The 25,106-nt window shown below is 39.7% G+C and overlaps 1 protein-coding gene across 3 annotated transcripts in view; it reads right to left on the reverse strand.

Moving 5' to 3' along the window:
• Positions 1-25,106, reverse strand: part of SMG1 (SMG1 nonsense mediated mRNA decay associated PI3K related kinase) — an 86,450-nt gene that overhangs the window by 54,092 nt on the left and 7,252 nt on the right. For 2 of the 3 annotated variants that reach the window (XM_033101819.1, XM_033101818.1), the window contains exons 2-9: positions 9,426-9,589; positions 8,510-8,665; positions 6,657-6,793; positions 6,016-6,074; positions 4,822-5,035; positions 2,709-2,834; positions 2,228-2,300; positions 1,050-1,147 (exon numbers count right to left, since the gene is read on the reverse strand). In XM_033101819.1, coding sequence (XP_032957710.1) covers positions 1,050-1,147; positions 2,228-2,300; positions 2,709-2,834; positions 4,822-5,035; positions 6,016-6,074; positions 6,657-6,793; positions 8,510-8,665; positions 9,426-9,589 — 1,027 coding nt within the window. Of the gene's footprint in view, positions 1-1,049; positions 1,148-2,227; positions 2,301-2,708; positions 2,835-4,821; positions 5,036-6,015; positions 6,075-6,656; positions 6,794-8,509; positions 8,666-9,425; positions 9,590-12,443; positions 12,458-25,106 lie in introns of those variants that run through there. The other variant, XM_033101820.1, reaches the window with a different exon arrangement.

Here is a 25,106-nt window from a genome sequence, read left to right on the forward strand (position 1 = left end):
CCACTCAACACAACAATAAATACTCCACACAAACATCAGGCACATAAAGGGTTGGGGGGGAGGGGTTAAAAATTATAAGATGTGGTTTACAGAGTTATAATCTAGTTGAAGAAATAAGACATACTCAAAAAGGAAAAGACAAGCAAAAATCGGGATACTAGAAACAACAGATACCTACATATAAGTAAATGCCAAAATAACGGGAGAGAATTAGATCTATGGATACTAAGGGGAAGAGTCTCTACAAACTAGAACAGGTGGCTTCAGAGAGGCAGGTCAGCTTTAAAGGTGGGCTAGAAACAAAGACATTCCAGGTGTGAGGGCAAAGAAACATGATGGAAGCAGAATATCCCTGGCTCTTCTCCGAAAGGGTGCCAACAGACTGCTAAAAGCAGTGAGTTCTTGTGGTCTAGAGGTAGCCAAAGTATAAAGAAAGAATGAAGCTAAATCTTTAGGGAAGCCTTGAACACCCAATAAGAATCACGGCAGGGAAGAAACACAAAAGGCTTTTAGATAGGAGATGGCACATTTCAGCCATGACCACGGGGCCAAAAACCAGTAATAAGAGACTTCAGCAGCACCCTAAAAGCTGCCCCATGAACTGTACAGCTGTTAACAGTTGGCAGAAACCCAGTCTTGTCTTCCAAAGCATGACCCAAGGTCCCCCAATACATGTAGGAGGAAAGTCTGTAGGGGTTTTTATACAATAACAATTCACCTTGCTTTTTAAAACACTTTTGGTAACAAAAAATAAGAGTGAACGACAGAAAATGTCTTCGAACTAACAGCTACCAAGATTATTTCAAGCTTTACAAAATTAGTTGCAGAAATAAGATGTACTCAATGTTTCTTTCAATCTTTCTTGGTAATTCTATTGGCAACTTAAAAACACCTACAAAAAATTAAAATACTGCAATGCTCTTGTAATTTCTGCTTCAATGCCAGGTGGTCTATTTTAATTAAAATAAATCTAGCACTATTTAAGATTTTTGTTTTGTTTTGTCTTGAACTGAAATTTTAGGGAATAACTTAGCTTTCTATATACTCACCTCAGCATATGCCTCCATATCCTCTAGAAACTGACCAAGAAGAGTGGTAGAAAATGCAAGATCAGCTACCCAAAATGGCTCCAGACTCTGCAACCACCCTATGAATCAGAGAAGAAATTTTGAACAAGTAGAAAAAAGAAAAAATCCAAGTTAAAAATATAGTTAAGAGCCTTGATTTAAAAGGCATCTGGTTTACAAGATTCTTACACTATGCCTGTACCATCAAACTAAGACTAAACGTTAAACATGCTGACCATGGTTAACCAACAGCTCTTTTATTTATTATTATTTTTTTAGGAGGGCATAGCTCACAGTGGCCCATGTGGGGATCGAACCGGCAACCTTGGTGCCACCAGCACCATGCTCTAACCAACTAGGCTAACCAGCCACTCCCCGACAACTCTTTTAATGCTGCCAAAATGGAGGTTTTCCCGAAATTAAAATATGTATCTCATGTCCTTATTTTTTAGCAAACTTAATATCCATTGTCACACATGGCTCAGACTAAAATGTCACAATCTACCAACCACCAGCCTGGTCATCTACTCCAGGGTCACACCCAGCCACCAAAGGGATGCACTCGTCTCACCAGTGGAAATGACACAGAACGACTCTCACCGGTATACCTCATTTTCCGAAGTGTAGTACACAGAATAAGCTACTAAGCGAAACTACAGAACCTGGAACAAGCTAAAACGTCCAAATGAGTTGGGCTAATCATTCACTTAATTAAAAAAACAAACTTTTTTTCTTTATCATTTATGACAATTCTCCAAATTAATCCATTTGTTCATTTTTTTAATAATAATAATCACAAGTCACAAATATCTAGGAAGAGCTCTTCCAGTCTATAATTCCAGGCATGACAGTCACTCCAAGATCTCCTCCTAGCAGCACATGCCACAAATGACTCAGTTAAACCCTTCCAATTTCTCACTGGGACGGTACAATCTGTACTTGGACTCTTCCTATCTACTACAAAGTATAGTTTTCTTTTGAAGAGATAAATTTAGCTAACAAGTAATGTTCATTTATACTAACCAAAGTATTTTTGGGAAAGTTATTTTTCTTGCATTCTCAAGGAAATGCCCTGTATTTCATTATGAACAGCTGGTCTTTGAGGGACCAGGGCTCCTTCCCCCAATACCTACATGACTGATGCATGTCCGACCACTTACCAGACACCTGCTGAGTGAGCGATGGTTTCTGAGTGTGATCTATATGCCATCCAACTAAGATATCGACCGTATCCTGGATGGAGGCAAAGAGAAGTGCACTGAGCATCTTAAGGTCTTAGTGCTATTCTACCTGTGGACAATCTGAGAGCAAGAGAACCTAGAAAAAGCATCTATGTTCTACTACTTGCTTGCTATTATACTAACTTAGAAAAGGGGAGGGCAGGGCAGGAGTATAATGGAATTTTGTTTATGACACTGATGAAATGATGTCTTTTTCTTTAAATATCTTAAGGAATTAGTGCCAGAAAATACAGATAATATTTTTTAAAAAACGGTATTGTTGCACCATTCAATCCTGGGCCCTCAAACATCACTAGTTATACTCAAAGGAGTATAACTTTGTTTTCTAAGTCCCCCAGTCCTCATACATACAACCAACCCCTCACCCTATCATCTGAAAAGAGGGGGTCAGGAAACTCACCCTAAAATTGGTGCTGAAAATATGCGGGTAACATCGAGCAACCAAAAGAATGCACTTAACACATTTGCAAAGTAATTCTGGTGTATCCACATTTTCAAGAATAGACTGCAGGCTGGTCATTACAAGCTAAAAAATAAAAGTTACAAACTATGAACATTCAACAAAACAGGAGGAAAACAAATTAGGTTCACTATTTAATAGTGACAATATATAAACCTGATTATGATACCAAAGAAAGTAAGTTCTATAGTTTGTTCAAAAAAGGTTGAAAACATTTCATTCCACTAAGATATTAGGCTGAAGACAAATAATGTTTTTCCTTGTTTAATGTCTGTTAACATTATTTCTAAGTAATATCTGTTTACACGATTCCTAAGTGCTCTCTTTAATACCATGGATGTGATTAAATTTCAAGTACAAAAACTAAGATATGCTTATGAACATTTCTGTAAAATACCACAATTACTTTCCAATTCAAAATATAGAACAAATGTTGTAGTTTATGCTTTAAAATATTAGTACTCGCTTTAAGTTAGAATGGCCCCAACTCATGAATGACACGCACGCTCACATAACCACTATTAGATATATTTTTTAAATAAATATATGGCAAACCACTGATAGAGTATTTTGTAGCTATTAATAACCACTTTTTCCAAAAAGGAAATCTTTCCTTTACAAAAATATGTTACAAATATAGAAGAAATGCTAGAATTAGAAAACTACTATTTTACAACAGTCGATGTTATAATCTATACAGACACAGAAAATAAATGAATGGATGCTAAAATCACTGAGTAAAATACTACTAAAAAACAGGATAGTCAGGTCTCATGGTATCATGCCCTGATTACTCACTAGTTACGAAGGGAGAAAAATAAGCCTTCACAATGGAAAGATGGGGTGGCCATCACCTCAGCCAGGTGATCCAACTCTTCATCTTGGAGAGTGAGACAACCTGAACTTACGTGCCTGCTGGTGTGATGCAACAGTAAGTAGGAACTTACTCTGAAGTATTGGTGACCAAAATGTCTACACTAAATCTAATCAGGAAAAAACAATCAGACAAACCCAGAAAGCAGAACATTCCACAAAATAAGAGGACCAAAGGTACAGACAATTGTTCTAATTGAGAGATTAAAGAAGCACATCACCAAACACAACGTATAATCACAATGGGATCCTGAGTGAGATAAAAGATATTAAGACATCGTAGAGGCAACTGCAGGAACCTGACCATGGATTGTATTATGTAATAAACTTAATTTTCTCAGGTATGATTATAATATTGTTACATAAAATAGCCTTATTCTTAGGAGATGTATGTTGAAGCATTATGGGGTGAACTGACATGATTTGTCTAATTTATTTTCCAATGACTCAACAAAAAAGTGTATGTGTGTATAAGTAGAAATAAAACAACTGTAGCAAAATGTTAGTGAGTGACAAATCTAGGTAAAGGATATATGGGTACTTATTGTACTGATCCATCTGCTTTCCTGAGGATTTGAAAATTTTCACAATAAACATTTGGGGAAATGTTCATAATATAAAAACAGAATGCAGGATAAGCCCAATTTGGTGTTACGCTGTTTAGTTACAGATAATTTTCTGAAATCTTTTCCAAATTTTTTTCATAACTTCTATAATCAAGGAAAAATGCATTTTTTAAAAAGGCAGAATAGAATTAAGGAGGATTGACATTCGTTTATATGCAATTATTTTAAATCACTTGAGAATTTTTGACGTATTATCAAACCTAAAAAGGTCTAGAATGAGCTGTGATGTTGTTTTTGTTTTCCTCAAAAAATGTGAAGTCCCCTCCTATCGAGCTCTCCTCATGGAGTTCCTGTTTTCAAATCTGCAAGCAATTCTAGTACTGAGCAAGTTCAAAGGAAAGTTTCTAAAAAGCAAGAAAAAACCCTCACTTATTTTAAGTCTACCATTGACCTGCATCCTTTACTCAAATCCAGAAAGAGGCATTTTACTTACACCCTATGTACTATCAATCGGTGCCTCTGCTCCAAGTTTCCTTTCTTCAAGCTCCCTTCCAAGGACGCGTGTTAAAAACAATTTTCTCCCCAAGAACATCATCCATGCCCCCAATTCTTACCTGCATTACAGATGAAAAGGCTTTCTTTTCTCCCACAGTCTCTAGTGCTTTGTAGGTGGCACATAAGTAGAGTAGTTTAACTTCATCTTTTGCAGATGAGCTAAATTTGCTAAAAATCCATTTGAAGATCTTCTCAGCCTCGTAGCTCAGAGAAGCACAGAGAAGGCCAAGACAGCAAGCTCCCTCCTGCCTCAACTCCTGAAGCAATTTGCTGCTGCGTTTATTTTAATGCAAACAAAACACAACACACAAAAAGCATCAGCTTTCAAACATGATAAGAATGACACATCTTACAAAAGAATGTCTCTCAAATGATTTTTTACATTTCTAGTCAAACTACATAAAAGGTTGAGATTTTATTACTTTTAATATTCTCTACACTCTACAGCCAGCAGTGCCCAAAAGTACCTTTGTTATAGAGACTGGACTTTGTTTTACAGAATCAATTACTTATAAGCAGTGAAGTAAAGACCAAGAAATACTAAAATTCAGGCTTCAAATTCCATCTCAAGCTACATTAAATGATTCACAGAATAGAGTATAACAAGTGATCAAACACACTATAAATAATTATACATTATGTAATGTTCAATATGTATGGTCTGTAAGAATAGGAAATTGTAATAGTTCAATATAATAAACTTAAAAAGACAACAATGCTGATTTAAGTATAACAGGTAATATATAAAACAAAACCATCAAAAAGCAGTAAGGTTCTTGACTCGCCGAGATGACTTTTGGGTGCTTCCCAACACCGCAATTCTTTGGGAATCACCATATGAAGTGACTCTGCACACCTTTGGAGAACCCCAGTAGCTGCGGATTCTAGATGGTCTGAATCCACTGCTGCCCAAACAAGGAAGCTCCCTTCCACCTCTACTCTCTAAACCATTTCAACTCTAATTTACAAATGTTAATTCGCATTCGTTCCTGCCTGCACGAAGGGTTTATGTCATTCTACAAGGCAATGCTCAGTCAGTCATACTGACAATTTTTTTAAAAGGTATTCCCGTTTGAGGATTCCATTTGTATTCAATGGTAATTAATATATAAATATTTTAACACAGATAAAGGTGACAATAGAGCACAGTGAAGATGTTCATAGATGATACCAATGGGTTTATCTTCTTGTTTTTTTAATTTCTAAAAATTTATCTTAAAGTTTTAAAAATTTAACCATTATTAGTTACTTACCTTTCATTAAGCACATCATGTACAGCAGCCAAGATATTATCCAATTGCTTAACTAGTACCTTAAAAAAAAACACATTTGTAAAAACTTCAAATTCCTATACGTTTAAGAATAACATTGTGTACTTTTTTCTTGTGTTCCCCTCCAAATCATAATTGGACAACACCTTAATTTCCTTACTATTCCCAGTCACCAATTAGCATTTATCAAGAGTGTTTTGCATAATCTGAAAGGTTATTAAAGAAATTCACCCATACAAAACAGAACCATCCATGATCATCAATGAAAAAAAATCAACTCAAAAGTCTCGTTTAATTTATTCTGAAATGCATTTTGAAAAACACATAGTCTGTCCTGGAACACAGGGAAAAAAAAATTCTGAGGACCGCGCAATAAACGTGTTAAAAGCACTTTCTTGCAGACGGCACAAACGTGGACCCAACAGCATTAGATAAGTTACACGTTAGGGGCATTCAATTCTAGATCATTCTCATACAGGTCAAATTAACCAAGAATAAGGGCTCCCTGTTAGCTTTCCTTAGAAGCAAACCTTTTTCTTTCTTAACCGCCACTCCAGATAGCATTATCTAGTTTATTATGGAAGCACAGAAATGACCAACATTTCCAAACACACTGCACTCACCAGTTTATTTTCTGGTTGCTGAATAAATTCCTTCAACTGCTTTACTGTGGCCAGTCTTCGGTCTCTGTCGTCTTCCCGGGTGATCCTCCGAAGAAGATTCGACAGTCGAGACTCATCAGAATAAGACATCGATCGCTCTGTGAATATAAACATTTTGTTCTCCGCTGAATACAAACAAGCATAGAAACCTTACAGCCCAAATATTTTAAAGTGCATCAAAAACCATAGTCTACGGGACAATAAAAGCTCCACGAATGCAGGTCCCATCTCCCTTTCGGTCATCACTATACACCGAGCCCCAGCAGACTGCAGGGCACGCTGTAAGACCCCTAGAAAAGATAAACCCAAGGAAACACCTCATTGCAGAGGACCAGGTGAGGGAGAAAAAAGGCTTAGAAATTATTTTCTTCAAATCTGTTTCTGTTTTCAACATCCAAGTAAACAGCATGGGTACAGGTAAAAGACTTCTATGGGTTAGGGATAAAATCACACTGAGGTTCAAACAGATGACTTGCTTCTATTTCTCACCTAGGTATCACGCTGGAGGGGAGCCACTTGTACCATCCTTTTCCTGGAACAAGGTTTTGGTGAATCGAAATCATGTCTCATTACCACCTACACCACATAAAGGCGTGCTGCCACTAGGAAAGGGGCAGATCAGAACCTTCCTTCATTTTTTAATGACAAGTACAAACAGGAATGCTCAAACAATGCTTGGCACTAAATAAAGATGCATTTAAGTACTAAGTTTTTCTTTTTCAATTTTCAGCTGTGCTATTTATCATATTAACCACAACAAACCACATGTTGTGTTAACAACAAACCACAAAGGGTCTGACAGTTTCATTTCTCTCAAAGGCATGACAGGAAAATTGACAATAAAAGAAATTACAACATACGAGAAAAGGAATGGGAGTTTTTAAAATCCCTATCCAATCGATTACTTCCATAAGGATGGATACTGAATAAAACCATCAGGATACCAGACAAGAAATCTCGGCTCCCCCATTCTGCTACCAGCAAAATGGATAGCTCTGAGCCTGTAAGGAGGAGCTGGACTAAATTAGCCTGAGTCACTTTCTAGCTTCTCTCCTATTATAGTAAGTCTAAGACTTCAAACACTATTAAGAAATAGTATAGCCTTTGACCTAGCATTCCACTTCTGAAAATGTATCCAAAAGCAATCATTTAAAAGCTGCATGCATAATGATATTCACCAAGATACATACATACACACACACACACACACACACACACACACACACACACACAGGAAAAAGTCATAAACCAAATGTCCAGAGTGATTATACACAATAAAGCGTATACATCAGAAATCCCCATTTCATGCTCAGCTTTACCAATAAAATACATTTCTCTTTTAGAACAGTGATCATGACCGCTAATCCTCTTAACTTTCAGGGCACTTCACTACACAGTGAGGCTTGTGTTCTGTGGCACAAAGTGGCACCAGTGTATTTAACTCAGAAAGGGTCCACTCCACCGATACCCACGCCCGCCACGGCCCTAGAGCAAGGATTTGCTGTAGGAAGAGCCCACTAAACACTATACATTCTGTATCCACAATAATCAGGAAAATCCTTTCTTTAAAATCTCATCCAGTCTTCTCATCTTATTTTAAGAGAATTCTTTTCTAAAAAGTACTGAAACCTTTCTCGTAGGAACTTACTCTAAAGAAATAGTTCACAGGAAAAGGAATGCAAAAAATAATCACCTGCACGTTTTTCACCTCAGAGCAAACTAACCAAGTGACACAGGCTCAAGCTATGAGTAAGCAATGAGGCGTGGAGCAGAAGGAAGACCCGTGTGTCAGGCCCCCGTTTGCCCAGCCTTACCCTGGGATTTCCTCATGTCTTTGATGGCTAACGCACGACTGCCATGCTGAACACTGGTGAACTCAGGGCTGGTCACATTGTTAAGCCTCAGCTCTTGCCCCAACGACTTCCGACCATAAGTATTTTCCCCAGATCCTCCATTGACGCTGTAGCCACCTAGAAAGAGCGACACGCACACGACATGAGCAGGGCTCTTTGTTCCACTCGGGGACTCCTGACAGCAACACCAGTCTCTGCTTCTCCTACCCTTCCCCTGAGCTGCCTGCTTGGAAATCATTTTGATTTCATTTTATTAGGTTGGTGCAAAAGTAACTGCAGGTTTTGCAAATATTTTTAACCTTTTAAACCGTGATTACTTTTGCACCAACCTAACAGTATTTTCAATGGAAGATAAGAGAAATGAAAACTAAAAAATTAAGTCAGATTTTCACTTTAAACACTTTTTAGCAATGTAGAGGAGAGGTGGTAGTCGAGAGAGACTTCAGCCTTAGTGATAACACTGTATTTTTTGGGGGGGAGGGGGCGCAAGGAAACTGCATTTATATAGTATCTGTATGAAAAGAACATTTAAATTTTTAAAAATTAAGGGGATAAACTTACAAAGTTTCAAAAATAACACTGTATTTAATATATCTGTATCTATGTATCTTTCTATTAATATTAATAAATATACAGATACATAGGTATTTTTTAACCACATAGCTCTAAGTCCAAGGTTTCTTTCCTCTGCACCACGGTGTACTGCCTATTATAAACTGCTGTTTTCTTTGACATTTTATATATAAATATACAACATTTATATTTGAACACATTAGAAGAAAGAGACAGGTGGGAAAGGGAGAGGAGGGAAGGGAAGGAGAGGTAGGTTACAAAACAAAGACAAAACATGCCTCTACCAATAAGGAAACATACATACCCTTTTCGTCATTCTGTATGTCAGCATGGACTCTGGGATCATCGTGCCTTTGCCGAGACACCACAGTTGAATTTGAAGGTTGCAGTCCATAAGAGGAAGACCCACCCCTGTCTCTGGATGAAGAATATTTTAAATTATCTGGGTCGGCTGATGCACTATCAGTTCTGAAAAGAGAGAAGAGGGTAAGGTTAGAACTTCAAATGAACATTTTTAACAGCTCAAATCATACATCTTTTTTTATACAAGCCTCTCTCTTCTCTCCCTTTTTGATTTTTTTAAATCATGACTATGACAAAGAAGCCTCTGGTGTCTGATAAGTCTCAACTGGGAAGAGACTGTCAGTGGATGAAATGCCAGCTTTTCGGCTCCTTCCACTACTATTCTGAAGATCCATGTAGAAATATGAGTAACTACCAGGATTAGCATTGCCCTAGTCATCGCACTTTGCTCCAGACTCAACTGGCTTTAGCACTAAAAGTCCATCCATGTCCTAGGAACTCCCTCAGTCCTGGGCAAACCGGGACAGCTGGTCACCCTGGTCCAGGATTCTCTTCATGTGACTTGATAAAAGGAATAATGCTTCTTAAGCTCTCCTCCTCCCAAGAGAGGGTTAATCCGTGGAAAAATTAGTCTCAAAAATAAAAAAGACTGGCAACCGATGAGGCAGGGACAATGTGTTACTAAATTATTCTAAAGTACCGCCCCACGCAATGTGGCATTCTCTCCCACTTGAACTGATTATTTGGTGGGGGGGGAATCATAGAATGATATCTGAAAGCAAGCTCAGTAGGACATAAGGAAGAACACATTCACTGCAAAGTAAGTTTATTTTAATAAACTGCAATACTGAAGACTTCACTAACGATTCCTTAACTATAAAGAATATTAAAATTCTAAAAAGTGAGGAAAATAAAAGATACCAGGAATCCAATAAAGCTAAATTTGATACTTACTGAAAACAACTTCTGAACCCATAATTATTTGGAAAAGTTAAGGACACTGGCAAGAGCAGAAACCAATCGATTCCTCAACCCCTGTGCCTCGCCCCCATGTGTGAAAAATGACCGCAGTGTTTGTAAATGTATTTCGTTTGGAGTTTATCATCCTTTCGTTGCCCTCACCCACAAAAATACTAAACATGAAACTTTGCATAGGTTCAATCAGTCAGATACCCTGATCTGTGCCTACTGCAACCACTGTTAATATAGAATACAGATAATAGGTCCAGTTAAACTTGGATACCTAAGTGGCACAAGTCTAAATTACTCCTAAAGGCTCTCAATTTGAAACTTGATAAAATTCCGTAACCCTAGCATACTAAAACAGCTAAGGCTCCATAATGGAGTATCTTTAAACATTCAGTGTTCACTAGCTGACAGATGAAGCTCAGTACTTCCAACATATGGAAAAATAAAAATCTATGGAATTTCAAGAAAAACTGTATGAGGATATTTTCTAAGGATACTAAGTCTGTAAGCATTTAAATTCCTTTAGCACTAAGTAGAGGGTGAGAACTTTTTTAAACGAATGTGAAGACATTCCCCATGTATCTAAAAACAGTACATTAAATGTTCACCTATAATAATTCATAACATACTATCAATTTCTAAAAGAGAACCGAAAAAATAAAAGAGAACGTATGAGCTTTTCTAACAGGTTTTGAACTCATCTGTATGTATCTCATCTAACAGAACCTGGAAAGAGTGAGCTGTTAAGAAATTAATGAATAAAATAATTCTGAAACACCAAGATAACTGAAGACCACCAATATTTAAATGTCTGAATTTCCTGTTTTCATTATGTTTCTCTATCACATATACTTCCCTTACAACTTGTATCATTTTCTGGTGGCAAGAAATGAACACAGGCAGTAGAGAATACAGGTTTAAAAAAAGATCTGGGCTCAAATCCCAGCTCCAGCACTGAAAAGGTGGGTGACTTTGCACAAGGTATTTAATCTCCAAGCCTCAGTCGTCTCTTGCATAAAATGGGGCTAATACCTATCTAACATGTAAGGTTGTTACCAGGCTTAAATAAGATAATAAATTCTTAAGAAATACTTAGCTTACAGGGTACGCTCAAGTGATACAACCATAATACTAAATAAACTCAGGTTTCCAGTCTAACAAATACTGTGTAAGCAGTTCATGAGCATATGAAGACCATCAAAATAAGTTTTTATGCTCAATATATAGCGGCCGATTTTAAGTTCCTCACTGAGGAAATGAAGCAATCTACTGCTACCGAGAAATCCATTTTGAACTAGGAAGTATTTGATTTCAAACTAAAGTGAAAAAAACAGGAGCAACTTCCCAATTTGTTAGAAATACAGGTTTTAAAATTCCATGAGTTACGACCACCAGGATATTCCCCCCCCCCAGAATTTGGGTTTTTCAGAAATGTAACCAAAAAATTCACCAGGGCAGAACCACTGTCTCAGAACTGTCTAAAATCTCCCTAATTGCCACGTTCTTTTAGTACAAACTGCTTAAGACATTGCCAACCAGAATTCAAGTTATAGGTATTCTGAACCCAAAAGCACAAAACGGTTCAGCATTTACACAAAATCTCTATTTTATAACATCTAGACAGCTTCGGTCTCAAAAAACAGTCACCATCCGGCTGTTGGCATAAACAGATCATCCCAGTCCAATAAACAGCAAACTGTTAAAGAACAGAAATGAACACTTAAAATGAGGCAATCAAAGGCACAAGAGAGAAAATGCAGATTTGAACTCAAGAGGCAGGCTCAAATGCTAAGCTCGTTATAAGGGCTGAAAACGCTACCATCTGCCAGAATTAGTGTCTCAATTTAGTGATAAAAGAAAATGTATCTGTTAAGATTAAAAATCCTAGCAAGGATCCAAAAATACCTCCACAACCCCTTTAATACTCTAAAAATATTATGGAGAGAGAGAGGGAAAAAAAAAGAAATGCATAAATTTCCCCAAAACGATTAAACTGAAGTTAAAGCCTGATGTACATGCCACATGAGAGGTAAGTTTCTAAAGCTCATACCTCAAAAATCGCATACTGTGTAATATGGAGCCTTTGTGATGTTTTGCATCAAGTCAATCTGTAAGACAGTAGTTACAATATTAGTGAAGGCAGCGGGTTAAAACATTTGTTGTGCAAACATGAAGCAAATATCATTCGTGGGTTAGGTGCGTTTAGTCCAACTAGGGCCCTCTAGGTCTCATGTTGAAACAAAAATTGAGACGGAAAGCCCCTCTGTGCCTTAGAGGCTAGAGAGGCTTAGGGTGGCAACCAAAATGCTGAGTACATAAAAGAATTGAAATGTTCACTGTAACATACAAATCACACGCAAATGTAGTTACCGCTCCTTTTAGTTACCTATTCTCAGAACACAGGAAACGCAATAAATCTGAGCGGTCCTTCATTTTTGAGGGACCCAAATCCTCACCTCTCATCAACAATCCACCACGTGTTAGGGGACAGTATCTCCTGGCTAAATGTGGTCTTGTGGTCCAGTTCTTGTAAGACTTATAAAGAACAACAAAAGGAAAAGGAAGAAAAAAAAAGAGCCACTCTGGAAGTATGAAGTCAGGGAATCCCCCATCAGGAAGCATTTCCATAAAGCACCCCGAAATGACTTGATGCAAACACCACAGCCAGTGGTGCCAAGGGAACGAGCATCATTTTGCCTCAGGTTGTTTTTTACGAGGCTTATTAAGGGACTGTGCTCTCATGGTGAGATCTAATTTGTAATGGGTATCAACCAGGAAATGAGACTTGCACTAAAGCCAATGAGGTGGAAATGCACTTTTTCTCTAAAGCAATGGTCCTCAAAGATAGTGTCACTTTCACAAAGCAGGTGTAGGATATGTTGTGAGTTTTTCAGTTGATACCACTTGAAAACGATTTACCTGTGTTTAGACTTAAATGCCAGGTTATCGCTGTGATGTCTCTTACTCACCTGGATTCAGACATGCTTTCATGAGGAATAAGAGAAAAGGTAAACTAGGGAGAACCTTGGGCTTTGTGGACATCTCTTCCTCATTAGAAACACTACTCCAAACTCAGTCCAGGGCTAAAAACTTCATCAGGGAGGCTCAGGGACTTCATTACATGACACTCTTCTCACAGAAGAAAATAGTAAGTTCAAACATAATAAAACAGAATTGAACCATCATGCCCAAATTATGAGTTTACATCAGTTGTGCCTTATTAAAATGATAACAATTAATGTAATCTCTTAATGAAACGTCCTTAGCTACTTAAGTATTAAGTGTCTACACCAAAGCTTACTTATGTATTTATTGGTTCTTTGTTACCAATTTTTAATCATTACTCAAACTCGCAACTAAATAGCCACTGTAGACTCAAAATATGAAAACACATTTAATGACCGTAAAATTGTAGGAATGTCACCTTGCCCAAAGAGAGGTCTGGCCTTTGCCCTTGGCTTCTGGAAGGGAATCCCTAGACTCCTGGAACGTCATGCCTGATGAAAATGTTCTCTTGCTCACCAGGGGAAAGTATAACTATGTGATTTGTGGTGGGGATCTGAATCACATGGATCTCCTCAAGCTCCAGCAGCGCTGGAGACTAAGTTCAGGCATGACCACAGCCTGCGTTCTTGTGCAGGGAGCGGGACCAGAGACCCCGCATGACAGGGATAGTCAGTCCTTGAGCCCCAAGAAAAACTCTGGATACCAGGGCTGGGCGAGCTTCCAGGGCCAGTAACATGCACGCGTGCTGTCACACGTGCACCAGGCAAGGAACACTGCTCACCACCCCATGGGAGAGCACAACGGGCGTGCCCCATGCCTGAAACTTGCCCGGGCGCTGCCCCTCTGCTCCTGTACCCCTGGCTGATTATAATCAATGTCCTTCAGCTGGAACACTGTCACCACGAGTTTAACAGCTTTCAATGCATTCTGTGAGTCCTTCCGGTGAATTATCCAACCGAAAACTAGTCTTGGGGTCCCCCAAACTTGCAGCTGGCGTCAGAAGTAAAGGTGTCTTAGGGATCATGCCATCTCTAATTTGCACCTATATTTACAATCATTGAATGTACCCTAACCCAAAATTTGAGTTGTAAACTGCATTAAAAACACCTTTAGCAAACATGATAAGAGCTGACTTTCAGTACAGTGAGTCCTCACTTAACATCACCGACAGATTCTGCAACTCTAAGCGAAATGACATCTAACAGAATCAGTTTTACCTAATTGATATAAACAAGAGTTAAGATGCTACAGCATCTCCTCAACATGCTAACAAAACGACATTATTCGAGGACCTGCTGTAGCTTATTTCCCTTCCAAGGAATCTCAAGCACCCTCTTACTGAGACCTCTAATCAAATTAACCAGAAGAGACAGACAAAGCAAGTAACTCTAGGCTGTCACTACCTCCAATTTTCACCTCTGCTCGGGTGCACAACCGTCTTCAGCGAACAGGCTGGAGAGCACAGCACCCCCGCGCAGTTCTGACCACACAACTGGCTCCTCGCGGCTGCCCTCGTTTCCCTGGCCCGCGTCTCCTTTCCTTTCTGCACGCCCTCCTTTTCCCAACATTACAGATCCTGCCTCACGACAAATACAAGTCATTCTACAGCTCTCTCAACAGGAGCTAAGAATGTTGAGCTCCTACCAAGTCTGGCGGACAACTTACCCACGCCACTGACGTACATGTATTATCTCATTTCCTCTTGAGCATAATCCTATCGGAGGAGGTAACTGAGATTCCACCTACCGTTGCACAGCGTATATAAAAGGCAGAGCCAGAACGTCAATTCGGCTCTAGCTTTATCCTACACTCCACCACTACCTGCCCACTTCTTGCCAGTAAGTCCACAACTCAGTCCGCCGGCACACACTGCCTGTCTTCCCCTCAGCCGCACACGACGGAACAGGAAACCCCGCACCTACAGTGACGTCTGGCTCTGCCCACCCCACCTTCTCGGGGACGCCGTGGCGCCTTCCCTCCTGCTCATCACATCATCCACACAGGAGCACTCAAGTGTTTCCTTTCAGACAAAATCCAAATCTTAAGGCCCTTTCTCCTCCTCATTCGGCCTGGACTCTTCACAGCCACACCTCGTGGGAAACATTTGTCTGCCTTGTCTTCCCTCCCTTTTCGGCTCGCTGGAACCTGGGCGCCACGGTCAACACGACACTGGAACTGCTCCTGCCAGACGAGGAAGGTCCACTGGCGGCCACGTACCTGCCTCGGAAACCCCACACGCCCTTCCTTCCCCGTCCGACTTGCTCAACGCCCCAGGACTTGCTTTTGCCAAGTGTCTACTCACACTTTCTCCACAGCCCTCTGAGGTGCGTTTACCGACTGACTCCAGTGACTCGCTCTCCCACTTCCCAGCACAAGTTCCCTCCTCCTCCTTCACTTGCTTCCTCCACCAGCTTAGATTTCAGGGTCTCTCATTCCAGCAGCACTCTGGCCAACCCCCTTAACCTCCCTCAGTATTTCCCCACAACGTGGCCCATCCCAATGCTGGATAAACCCAACAGCAGTTCTCCACCGCCCACCGGTAAGCACCACACTCCCACGGCCTCCAGGGTTCATTTCCCATCTCTACACGCATCCTCCAGCCCTCCGCCATTTTCTCCACGTTCCAGAATACTCGCCCAGCCACCCCGACGCGTGTTCTCGTTCTCTCCCTCTCTCTCTCACAAACACACTAGTCACCAAGAAAAAAAGATACCATAGCACATCTGCACCCAATTCTAGGCCTTCATTAGAATTCCATCTACTTCCATCTCTGAACTTCGCAGATACTCTTTCTTCTGTGGAGTCTACCTTTCCCACCAAAGTGAATCCTCTCCTGACGAGGCAAAATTTTCTAGTATCTCCCCTTTCAAAACACAAAAACATATTAAAAAACAAACAAACAAAACGGCCTCAATCCCACGTGTCCCTCCACCAAGCCGAGTGCCTTCCCCCTCTGCGGGGAAACGAAGAGTTGTCTCCACTCCCCTCTCCCACTCAGCTGGACTGGCCCCTCGTCCCGCACTGCTCCAACCTCTGCCCCGTCACTTGCGGCAGAACCAGCTCTGGCGTCCAGGTTGCCAAATCCTGTCAGGATGCAGGTCAGGCCTCCTCACTCCTCTCAGCGGCACCACAGGGCTGCCTGCCCAGTGGGACCCAGCAGCTTGCGGCCTGCACAGAGGTCCCGGCAGAGGGATGAGGTCGGCTGAATGAATGGAATCCGCTTCTAAAAATTCCTACAAACACCCTGTGTGCTCAGATCCTGAGAATTTAGAGTAACTGGATTCTGCCCTGTCTTTGGCTTACGGGATGGTCTGTCCTCTATTTCTTCCCACCTCTCTGGTTCTATTTTCTCAGGAGCCTCTGAAGACTTGCTCAGCCTCCTCTGCCAACTCACTCAAGCTTGGAGTTTTTCTCGGAGCCGTAGGCCCTCTCTTCATCTGCCTTGGTACTCTCTCTCTCCTTCAATCCCTGCCGATGGCAGTACTTATCGCCTGTATACCACTGGACGGGCAAACCTAGGGCTCCATCACAGCTGTCTACTCTGCGGTCCTGTCCAATCTACCCAACTGCTTAGAAAATGGTCTGTGTTCTAAAGCTTCAAACATAACTGGCTTCTTTCCTCCCCGAAACTTCATTTTAATAAATGGTACCATCATCAGCTACTTTCTAATAAATGGCACTACTTGATCAGACATGTTTCCCCCTCCAGTTCTCAGCTCTATCCCATCTTTCTCCACACTGCAGTAAAATTAATTCTTGTAAAGCACCGATGTGATGTCTTCCCACTGCCCTGACCATCCTATGTACCCCACTTCCCTTTCAGCTCAGTCTTCACCCACCACCCCTTTCACACTTTACGCCCTGCTCTTTCAGGCCATGGAAAGAGTCCCCTCTCAGCCCGTCTGCCTGGCACAGCCCTGTCCTTGCCCCTAGCCAACACTAGCTCGTTTCTCTTTACCCTTCAAGCTTCAGCTGTCCTTTGGGAAGTTTCTGATTCCCCTGGAACTGGTAGGAGTCCCTACCAGAGAACCTAGTCGTTCCCTTAGCTCTTACACCATTGGAAAACCTCATGCGGCCGTGTTCTGCCAGGAGACTGTAACCATCAGAAAGGCAGGGAGGGGCCTGTCAGTTTTGCTCATCACTGTATCTCATTGTTTAGACGGCACATGACTTACTTATTGACGAAATGACTGCCTACCCTCCCAAGAGGCCTTTCTCTTGATCCTGGAATGCAGTCCCCAACACGAACTTGTCTTCAAGATTCACCCTGCAACCCACATTTCCTCTCCAAAATGTTTTATGAAAATCAACAATATTTTCTTGATCATTTACTACAAGAGCATTAAGAGTTAACACCTCCGAAAGGTGAAGTAAGAGAGTTCCAATCCTCTAAGAATTTACAATCAAGAAAGAAAAGCACTGTAAGTCTGTATAAATTCCAATTAGGATTGTAGTAAACTGCTGTGATTTTCGGGGGAAAGCGCATCATTGAGCTCCTTCTTTAAAATCTGACAGCACTCTGAAAGTGTGTGCAACACTAGTTTGCACTTCACTAGTCATCTACTAGCTTTAATTTGCTAACTTGTTCGAGATGCTGGTATTGAAGGGAGTGTGCTAATTTACACCACACACCGTTCACCGGGAAAAGAGGACAGACAGTGCCTGCAGTATGCAGAGGGGAAAGGAACTGTTAGAAGACGGCTATTATCACTGTTTAAATTAAGTAAAAAATGTGTCTTCTAAGTGAAGCCTGCCATAACTAAAATTTAGTCTATGCATATGATCTGAAGGGTAACTCTTCTGAACACAAAAAAGCCAAAAATAGAAAGGGCTGGCTTCAGCATTACATTACATAAATTCTGAATCTACTTAATATGCATTTTAAAAACCTTATTTATTTTGTGCATCAAAGGACACTTTTAAGAGAGTGAAAAGACAACTTACAAAATCAGAGAAAATATTTGCAAGTCATCTATCTCATAAGAGTTTACTATCCAAAATATATAAAGAACTCCTATAATTCAACAAAAAGACAAACAATCCAATCTAAAAATGGCAAAAGACTTGCATGGAAAATACCTCTCCAAAGAGATGGCCAACAAGGAAAGGAAAGGCTCAGCATCACCAGTGACGAGGGAAATGCCAATCAAACCCACAGTCAGAAACCACGCCCACTAGGACAGCCATGATTTTCTTTAAAAACGGAAAACAGTGTTGTGAGGAACCTTCATACACTACTGGTGAGAACTTTAGAAAACAGTTTGGAGGTTCCTCAAAAAGTTAAACATAGAATTACCACATGACCCAGCAAATCTACTCTTACACCCTGAAAACAGGTGTTCAAACAAAAACATGTATGCAAATGTCACAACACAGTTCACAATAGCCAAAAAGCAGAAACCCAAATGTCCATCAAAGGATGGATGGATGGATGGATGGATTGATGGATGGATGGATGGATGGATGGACAACGTGTGGTATATCTATACAATGGAATAGTGTTCAACCATAAAAAGGAATGAAGTACTGATACCTGCTACTACACAGACGACCCGTGAAAAGGTTATGCTAAGAGGCCAGACACAAAAGGCTACATATTGTATGGCTGCATTTATATGAAATGTCCACAACAGGCAGATCCACAGAGAAAATAGATCTCTGGTTGCCAGGAGGGCTGGCTGGGAGGACACGAAAATGCAGAGTGACTGCTTACTGGGTACAGGGTTTCCATCTGGAGCAATGCAAAGTTCTGGAACTAGACAGTGGTGATGATTGCACAACGTCATGAATATACCTAGTAACACGGAGTTGTAAAATAGTAAATTTCATGTTCCCTTTACAATTAAAAAAATCTTTATGATATTCTTGAAAAGACAAAATTACAGGGGAAAAAAGACCAGTGGTTACCAAGGGGCTGGGAGTAGAAGTTGACTACAAAGCAGCACAAGGAAATTTGGGGGGCTGATGGAATTATTCTATAGCTTGATTGTGGTGGTCATGATTATACTACTGTATACATTTGTCAAAACTCAAAGAACGACACAGCATGTAAATTATACCTCAATAAACCTGACTTTAAAGGAAGTACATTTCTTTACAGTAAAGTCATAAAAGATAAGAGACTGTTGGCGTATTTTTAATAATTCAGTACTGCATGTCTTGTATTGCCTACGTATTTAGCCTTTCTAGCTTAAAGTCACCATGTATGCCACTGAACCTAAAACTGTGAGTGTCTGCATTCACTTAAACAGGCCTAAGAAGAGCTGGAATTTACAGCTCCAAAAGGATTAACCTAGCCAGGGTACAGAAACAAAACAGTGCACCATACCAGTAAAAGACAACTGTTACCATACTAGTAATAAAAAGGTCTAAATTTTTAATGAAATAGAAAATTTTATTTTTTATCAATGCCTGAGAAAAAACTTGGTAGTCTTGCAGCACTTAATATTTTTTTAAAAAACGAAATGCACTATAGTTCTCAATATTATATTGCCTACCCATTTTGAAACCTTTCAAAATTGTGGCTGAATTCTTATTAATTAACCACTGAGACAACGCAAAACATTTACAAAGTTAAGGCACTAAGGCTTGTAACGTCAGAAAATCCTTAGCTAAGACAGAGACATGAAATCCACTGCTAATTTAAATATCTAAGTATTCTGAGGTTCTGTACCTCATCTGCCATAACTTCCTACTAAGAATACTGGTAGTTATAGAATCTTGTATGCTGTTAATCTCTAATACAAATGTGAATCCAGTGTTCAGTACTTACCAAAAATAATTTTATGCTAAATAATCGTTCACCTAAAGACTCCTGAATCTAAGGCACCGTGCGTATTTGACTCACTTTTTCCAGGCCTTTATTTTTAACCCAAGCTAGCTTGCAGCCTTAAAAAGAAACCCTGCTTCAGCTCCCATTTGCATCGCTTATCTTCCCCTTTGTCAGCATGTCCTGGAAGTACTCAGAGACATCCCATTCAGCCTGGGAAATGGCCAAGATTGAAAGGAAATCTTTTACTCCATGACCTCCGTAGCAGAGGAAGAACAAAAAGACTGAAAGTCTACAAAGAAACATGTCCCACCCCTAGGCTCTTCAGTTCAAAGCCAAACAGCACGTTAGGACAGAGATCAACAATCACTGAGAGCTAAACACAACAGGAACCCTAAAGGGAAGACTCTTGAAACCAGACTGGGGCTCTATAATCAAGGAAAGGGCAGAGTGCTTTACTAATTAATATAAGAAATGGGTGCACCACCTTTAGAAAGTCTGGAAAACAGACAAATAATGACTCGAGTTATTCTGACAGAGTTCCTCCAGCCAACAGACGCAAGCATATCCCCAAGGGACTGACATGCCTGGGAGGTTCTCTAACTACTACACTACATATTTTAAACCTTCTCTTTAAAACTAATCTTAAAAAACACTCTTGGTCCCCTTTAAAAATAAATGTACCATGTAATGGATAACGTCATTACTTTTCTACAGGTGAGACTGGTCAAGAAAATGGGGTTGCCAAAAATCACTCATAACACATTACAACAAATGTCAGACCATTCAGACAGAGGTGCTTTTACAGAAAACTAATACCAAGTCAGGCACTAACTACTACACTGCCACAATGGTAAGGCACACCCTACAAATCTGGGGCACGGTCAAGGTTTTGGGACGTCAAGAGAGCAATATTGTACCATGCATCCCTTAACATGAAACACACGTTAAATGATGGGAAGGACACTTAACTGAAGTCCATATTCTACCCCAGTGATTCTCAACAAAGACGGTATTAGTAGAAATATCTTCAGGGAATTCTCAAATTAAAATATGACCCCCACCCCAACCTTCTTAAAAGAGAAATATAGCTTGAAAAGAAATCTAAAGCACTCCGGTTCTATTTCGGACTTTACTGATGTATTTATACTAAGACAGCAAGTGGATTTTTAAATGGACTCTGATCCCTTTCAACATCCCCAACAACTCCTACAGGACCTGTCTCCTGAGGTAGGAGATATACACTGTTAAACAGTAAACTGGCAAAGAAACATACTATCTGTATTCAGATAAAATATGTATGGTAAACCCTTCTACTTAAGCATTGGGGTCTCTTTTGGGGGGGGGGATCTTGAAACAGCCATTTCCTACTACTTAAACATAAAGAAATAAAAAGGTTTCATAGACAAATTTCAAAAGGTAGGGTTTCCTAAATCAAATAGTTGGGAAAGGGAGATACTTTTCAGAATGATCACACTATTCCAACTGAAGGAAAATGTATTAACAACTGCAGACAGACAGTCGTTGCCGTTACTGAAACACACTAGTAAGCAGGGATGAGGGCCAGAAGCAGTGTTTCCCTGTGCTTATCGATGGCCAGAAATACACTGAGGTAGTTGAACTATTTAGCCTCACGTTTAGGGAGGCTACGAAACAGTTCAAAATCATCACTTAAGCCACGTTAAACCCACAAGGTCTGTACGAATCCTATCTTTTTATTTTGTTACATTTTATACAAAACACACTTCAATTAGATTGATTTAAGTGGTTTAAAATAAGAACTTGTTATAATTCCCTTTTACAACAAAAGAAAAAAATCAGTGTTTCCAGATATAAAGTTCCTTAGGGAACATCGTTTACTCATTTTGCGTAAATTTATAGTGCTGTAATTTAAAACAGTACCAAATCTCATGATAGCTTCATACTGTAAATTTCATTAATTCCTAGTAATTTAAAATAGTACCAAAATCTCATGATAGCTTCATACTCTACATTTCATTAATTCCCATCTTTGTTTAGACGATACATGTGGTTCTCTTTTTTCAAAGTACTTCAAATTACTACACCGGCAGAGTATATATCCTGTTCATGATTCCATGGATCCATCCTTCCTACTCCCTTTAAATTAACATATACTAGACTGGGGCGGGGGAAGCAATGAAGCACTCAACTGGTGTTCTTTGAAGACTAGTTCTTAAATTCCAACTATATAATAAAAGTTAAGCATGGTGCAAGCTACCTTTTAACCTACCCTTTCTCTATATAATTCCATTTGCACCTACCCTCCAACATACAGAGGGTGCCAAAAAAATGTATACACCTTTTAAGAAAGGAAAAAAACTGCACTAATATATACCAATAACAAAAGATGAGTACAGGTCACGTTGGACTTCTGCAGTTACAAAGAGGTGTTCAAAGTGGTTCCCATCAGTGCCCAGACACTTCTGATGACGACAAACTACTGCTTGAGCAGCACTGACCAAAGTGTTAACATCTCTTAAAATGTGTATATATTTTTTTTGGCACTCCTAGTATGTAAATTGTCACAAAGATTATTTTTGCTGGATCACACTTTCAACTGGTATCAAGTTCTTCAAGTGTGAATAAAAAGATATGAAGAAAAATAAAGAAAGATGCAGATCTACAGTCAAATTCCTCATTCGCCAACTTGAAATAGGCTTATAGCCGAATGGAAGCACAGTAGAAAATGTAGAAAGAAATCCACTCCTATACTGGACAGTACTTAACTGCACGTCCACCAATATATTACTAAGTACGCGTAAGAGCACTACCACATTAACGTCATGGCCCATACTTAACAGAAATTTAACAGTTACGAGCTTTCAGTCATATATTCTCTAGGACTCGACATAAACACCCTTTATGAAATTATGAAACTTTTAGAAGTTACTACACACACGAGAAAAATGAAATTTGAACTTGAGTGTGTGTGCCTATGTGCAGTTAATTCTAAAACCTTTTGAGGAAGAGATAAAAGAGGGAGGTTCTCTAAAATTCCAAATCTGGTTCAGACATAGCCACGTCTATAGCACTTGTGCAGCACTTGAAGTTTTGAAAGTAATTTCTCCAGCCTCATCTTTAACCCGCTAACCCTACATCTTAGGGAGGCAAGAATTACCTCCTCAGAGGTGCAGCAGGCAGTGCCCGCACAAAAGACCTTGGTCTTCCCATTCACGGTCCACTGCTATTTTCATGAAACCAGCCTCTCCTAAGATAAATATTTGTGAAGGATCAATACTAAAAATGCACACATTCCTAAAAATAAATACACCTTAGAGAGGTATCTAAAACACCCTGGTTCTATTTCTAACTTCTCCAATGCAATTCTACTAAGACAGCAAGTGGATTTTCAAATGGGCTAAGAGTGGAAAGAACAGCCCTCTTGGTGTAATTTTTATATCCTCAATAAGATTACAATAAAAACAGCAAATGTTAGCATCATAGTAACTATACAAGACAGGCCATTTAAATAAAAGGCTGCTTTTACAAAGCTTTGTTTTACAGTCAGTCAACTGATTGTACACAACCTTTGTGAAGCCTACGTTCATTTTTAATTTCAATTATCTTCCAAAAAGGAACAAGATAGCACATATTAAAATGTTATCAATATTTCAAGAAACGACAGAATTCATCACTTTTAACAGTCAGAATTCTAACTCCAGTCCTTCAAAAACAATACAAACTGTGTGTTAAGAGAGATTCTTTCAGACCTGACTAACAAACACCAAATCTCAAGTTTTATAGTCCTGATGCTGGGAAACCTGCTGCACTTTCATTTTTCTCCACGTTTATCCAAAGAATATAAGGACAGGTTAAAAAAAAACACAAAACCCTGGATCTTTTCAGGAAGGGAAACCCAGGACATCTTTTCAATGCGCCAGGTTAAGTCAACTGCGCTGTGTTATGAGATACTGGTGGGCATCCTTTTCAGTCATCTCATCAGAAAACAGCCCCCTTCTGTAAACAGGACAAAAATAAATGACATACTGACTCAAATTAATAGGATTTTCTGCTTAAACTCTAGCAAATCTCAGGAAGCCAATGAAGGGCACCAAAATTTTGCCTTTTGGGATAGTGCTTTCAAGCTGGTCATTCAGAAACAAAAGACTCAGGACGTTTGACCCTCCCTCTTTCCTGTCCAAGAGATTCAATGAGAAAAAGACCTGCTCCAGGAAAGAAATCTTAGCTTATTCACCTTAGCTTAGTTTGAATTGAGTACGTAGATGGTAAGGCACCGAGCAATGGCCTGGTAGCTAGGTCAGTCCCTGCGTCCCCCTGAAGCAAGAATTTACCTGTGTGTACTTTCCGCTCTTCCTCCACGACCTGTAAACTATCCACTTCCTTTAAAATGCCATCACTGCCCCCACGTCTCCTTTGTCCAAAATGACATAAATACCCAATTTTGCCTCACTGTCCTTGGAATTTTCATGCTTATGTGACTTCCCCATGGACACGTATTCATATTTGATTTTCTCCCTGTTAATCTATCTCGTCTCAGAAGGTGGGAGGGAAAGTATTACTTTTTTTTTTAGCCCCTGCACCAACAGGGAATCTGCTATTAGGGCGATGAATTTGAATTTCCAGTGTTAGAATCAAAACAAACAGTCGGGAAATAAAGTGTTACATTTCAGACAAGAAAATTCCACGGTTCATATTATCAAGAATATAAACCAAGGAGACCCTCAAGAGGCTGAATAGCAACAGTCACGGATTGCTTCAAAGAACTAACTATTCCAAGATGGAAGTTGAAATTTCAAACGCACACATCCGTTAAAATCAGATGATTAAAATGCTGAAGAGTACAGACAAGTTTTCTATTAATAAATTTAAATAAGAGGGGAAATTTTAAATTCAAAGAACCTCAGTAAAAAATGTTGCCTATGCTGTCAAATCTGGAGGAATAACTAACGTATGTCA

This window comes from Rhinolophus ferrumequinum (genome assembly GCF_004115265.2).
Source record: "Rhinolophus ferrumequinum isolate MPI-CBG mRhiFer1 chromosome 15 unlocalized genomic scaffold, mRhiFer1_v1.p scaffold_54_arrow_ctg1_1, whole genome shotgun sequence".
In the NCBI taxonomy this organism is placed as follows: Eukaryota; Metazoa; Chordata; class Mammalia; order Chiroptera; family Rhinolophidae; genus Rhinolophus; species Rhinolophus ferrumequinum.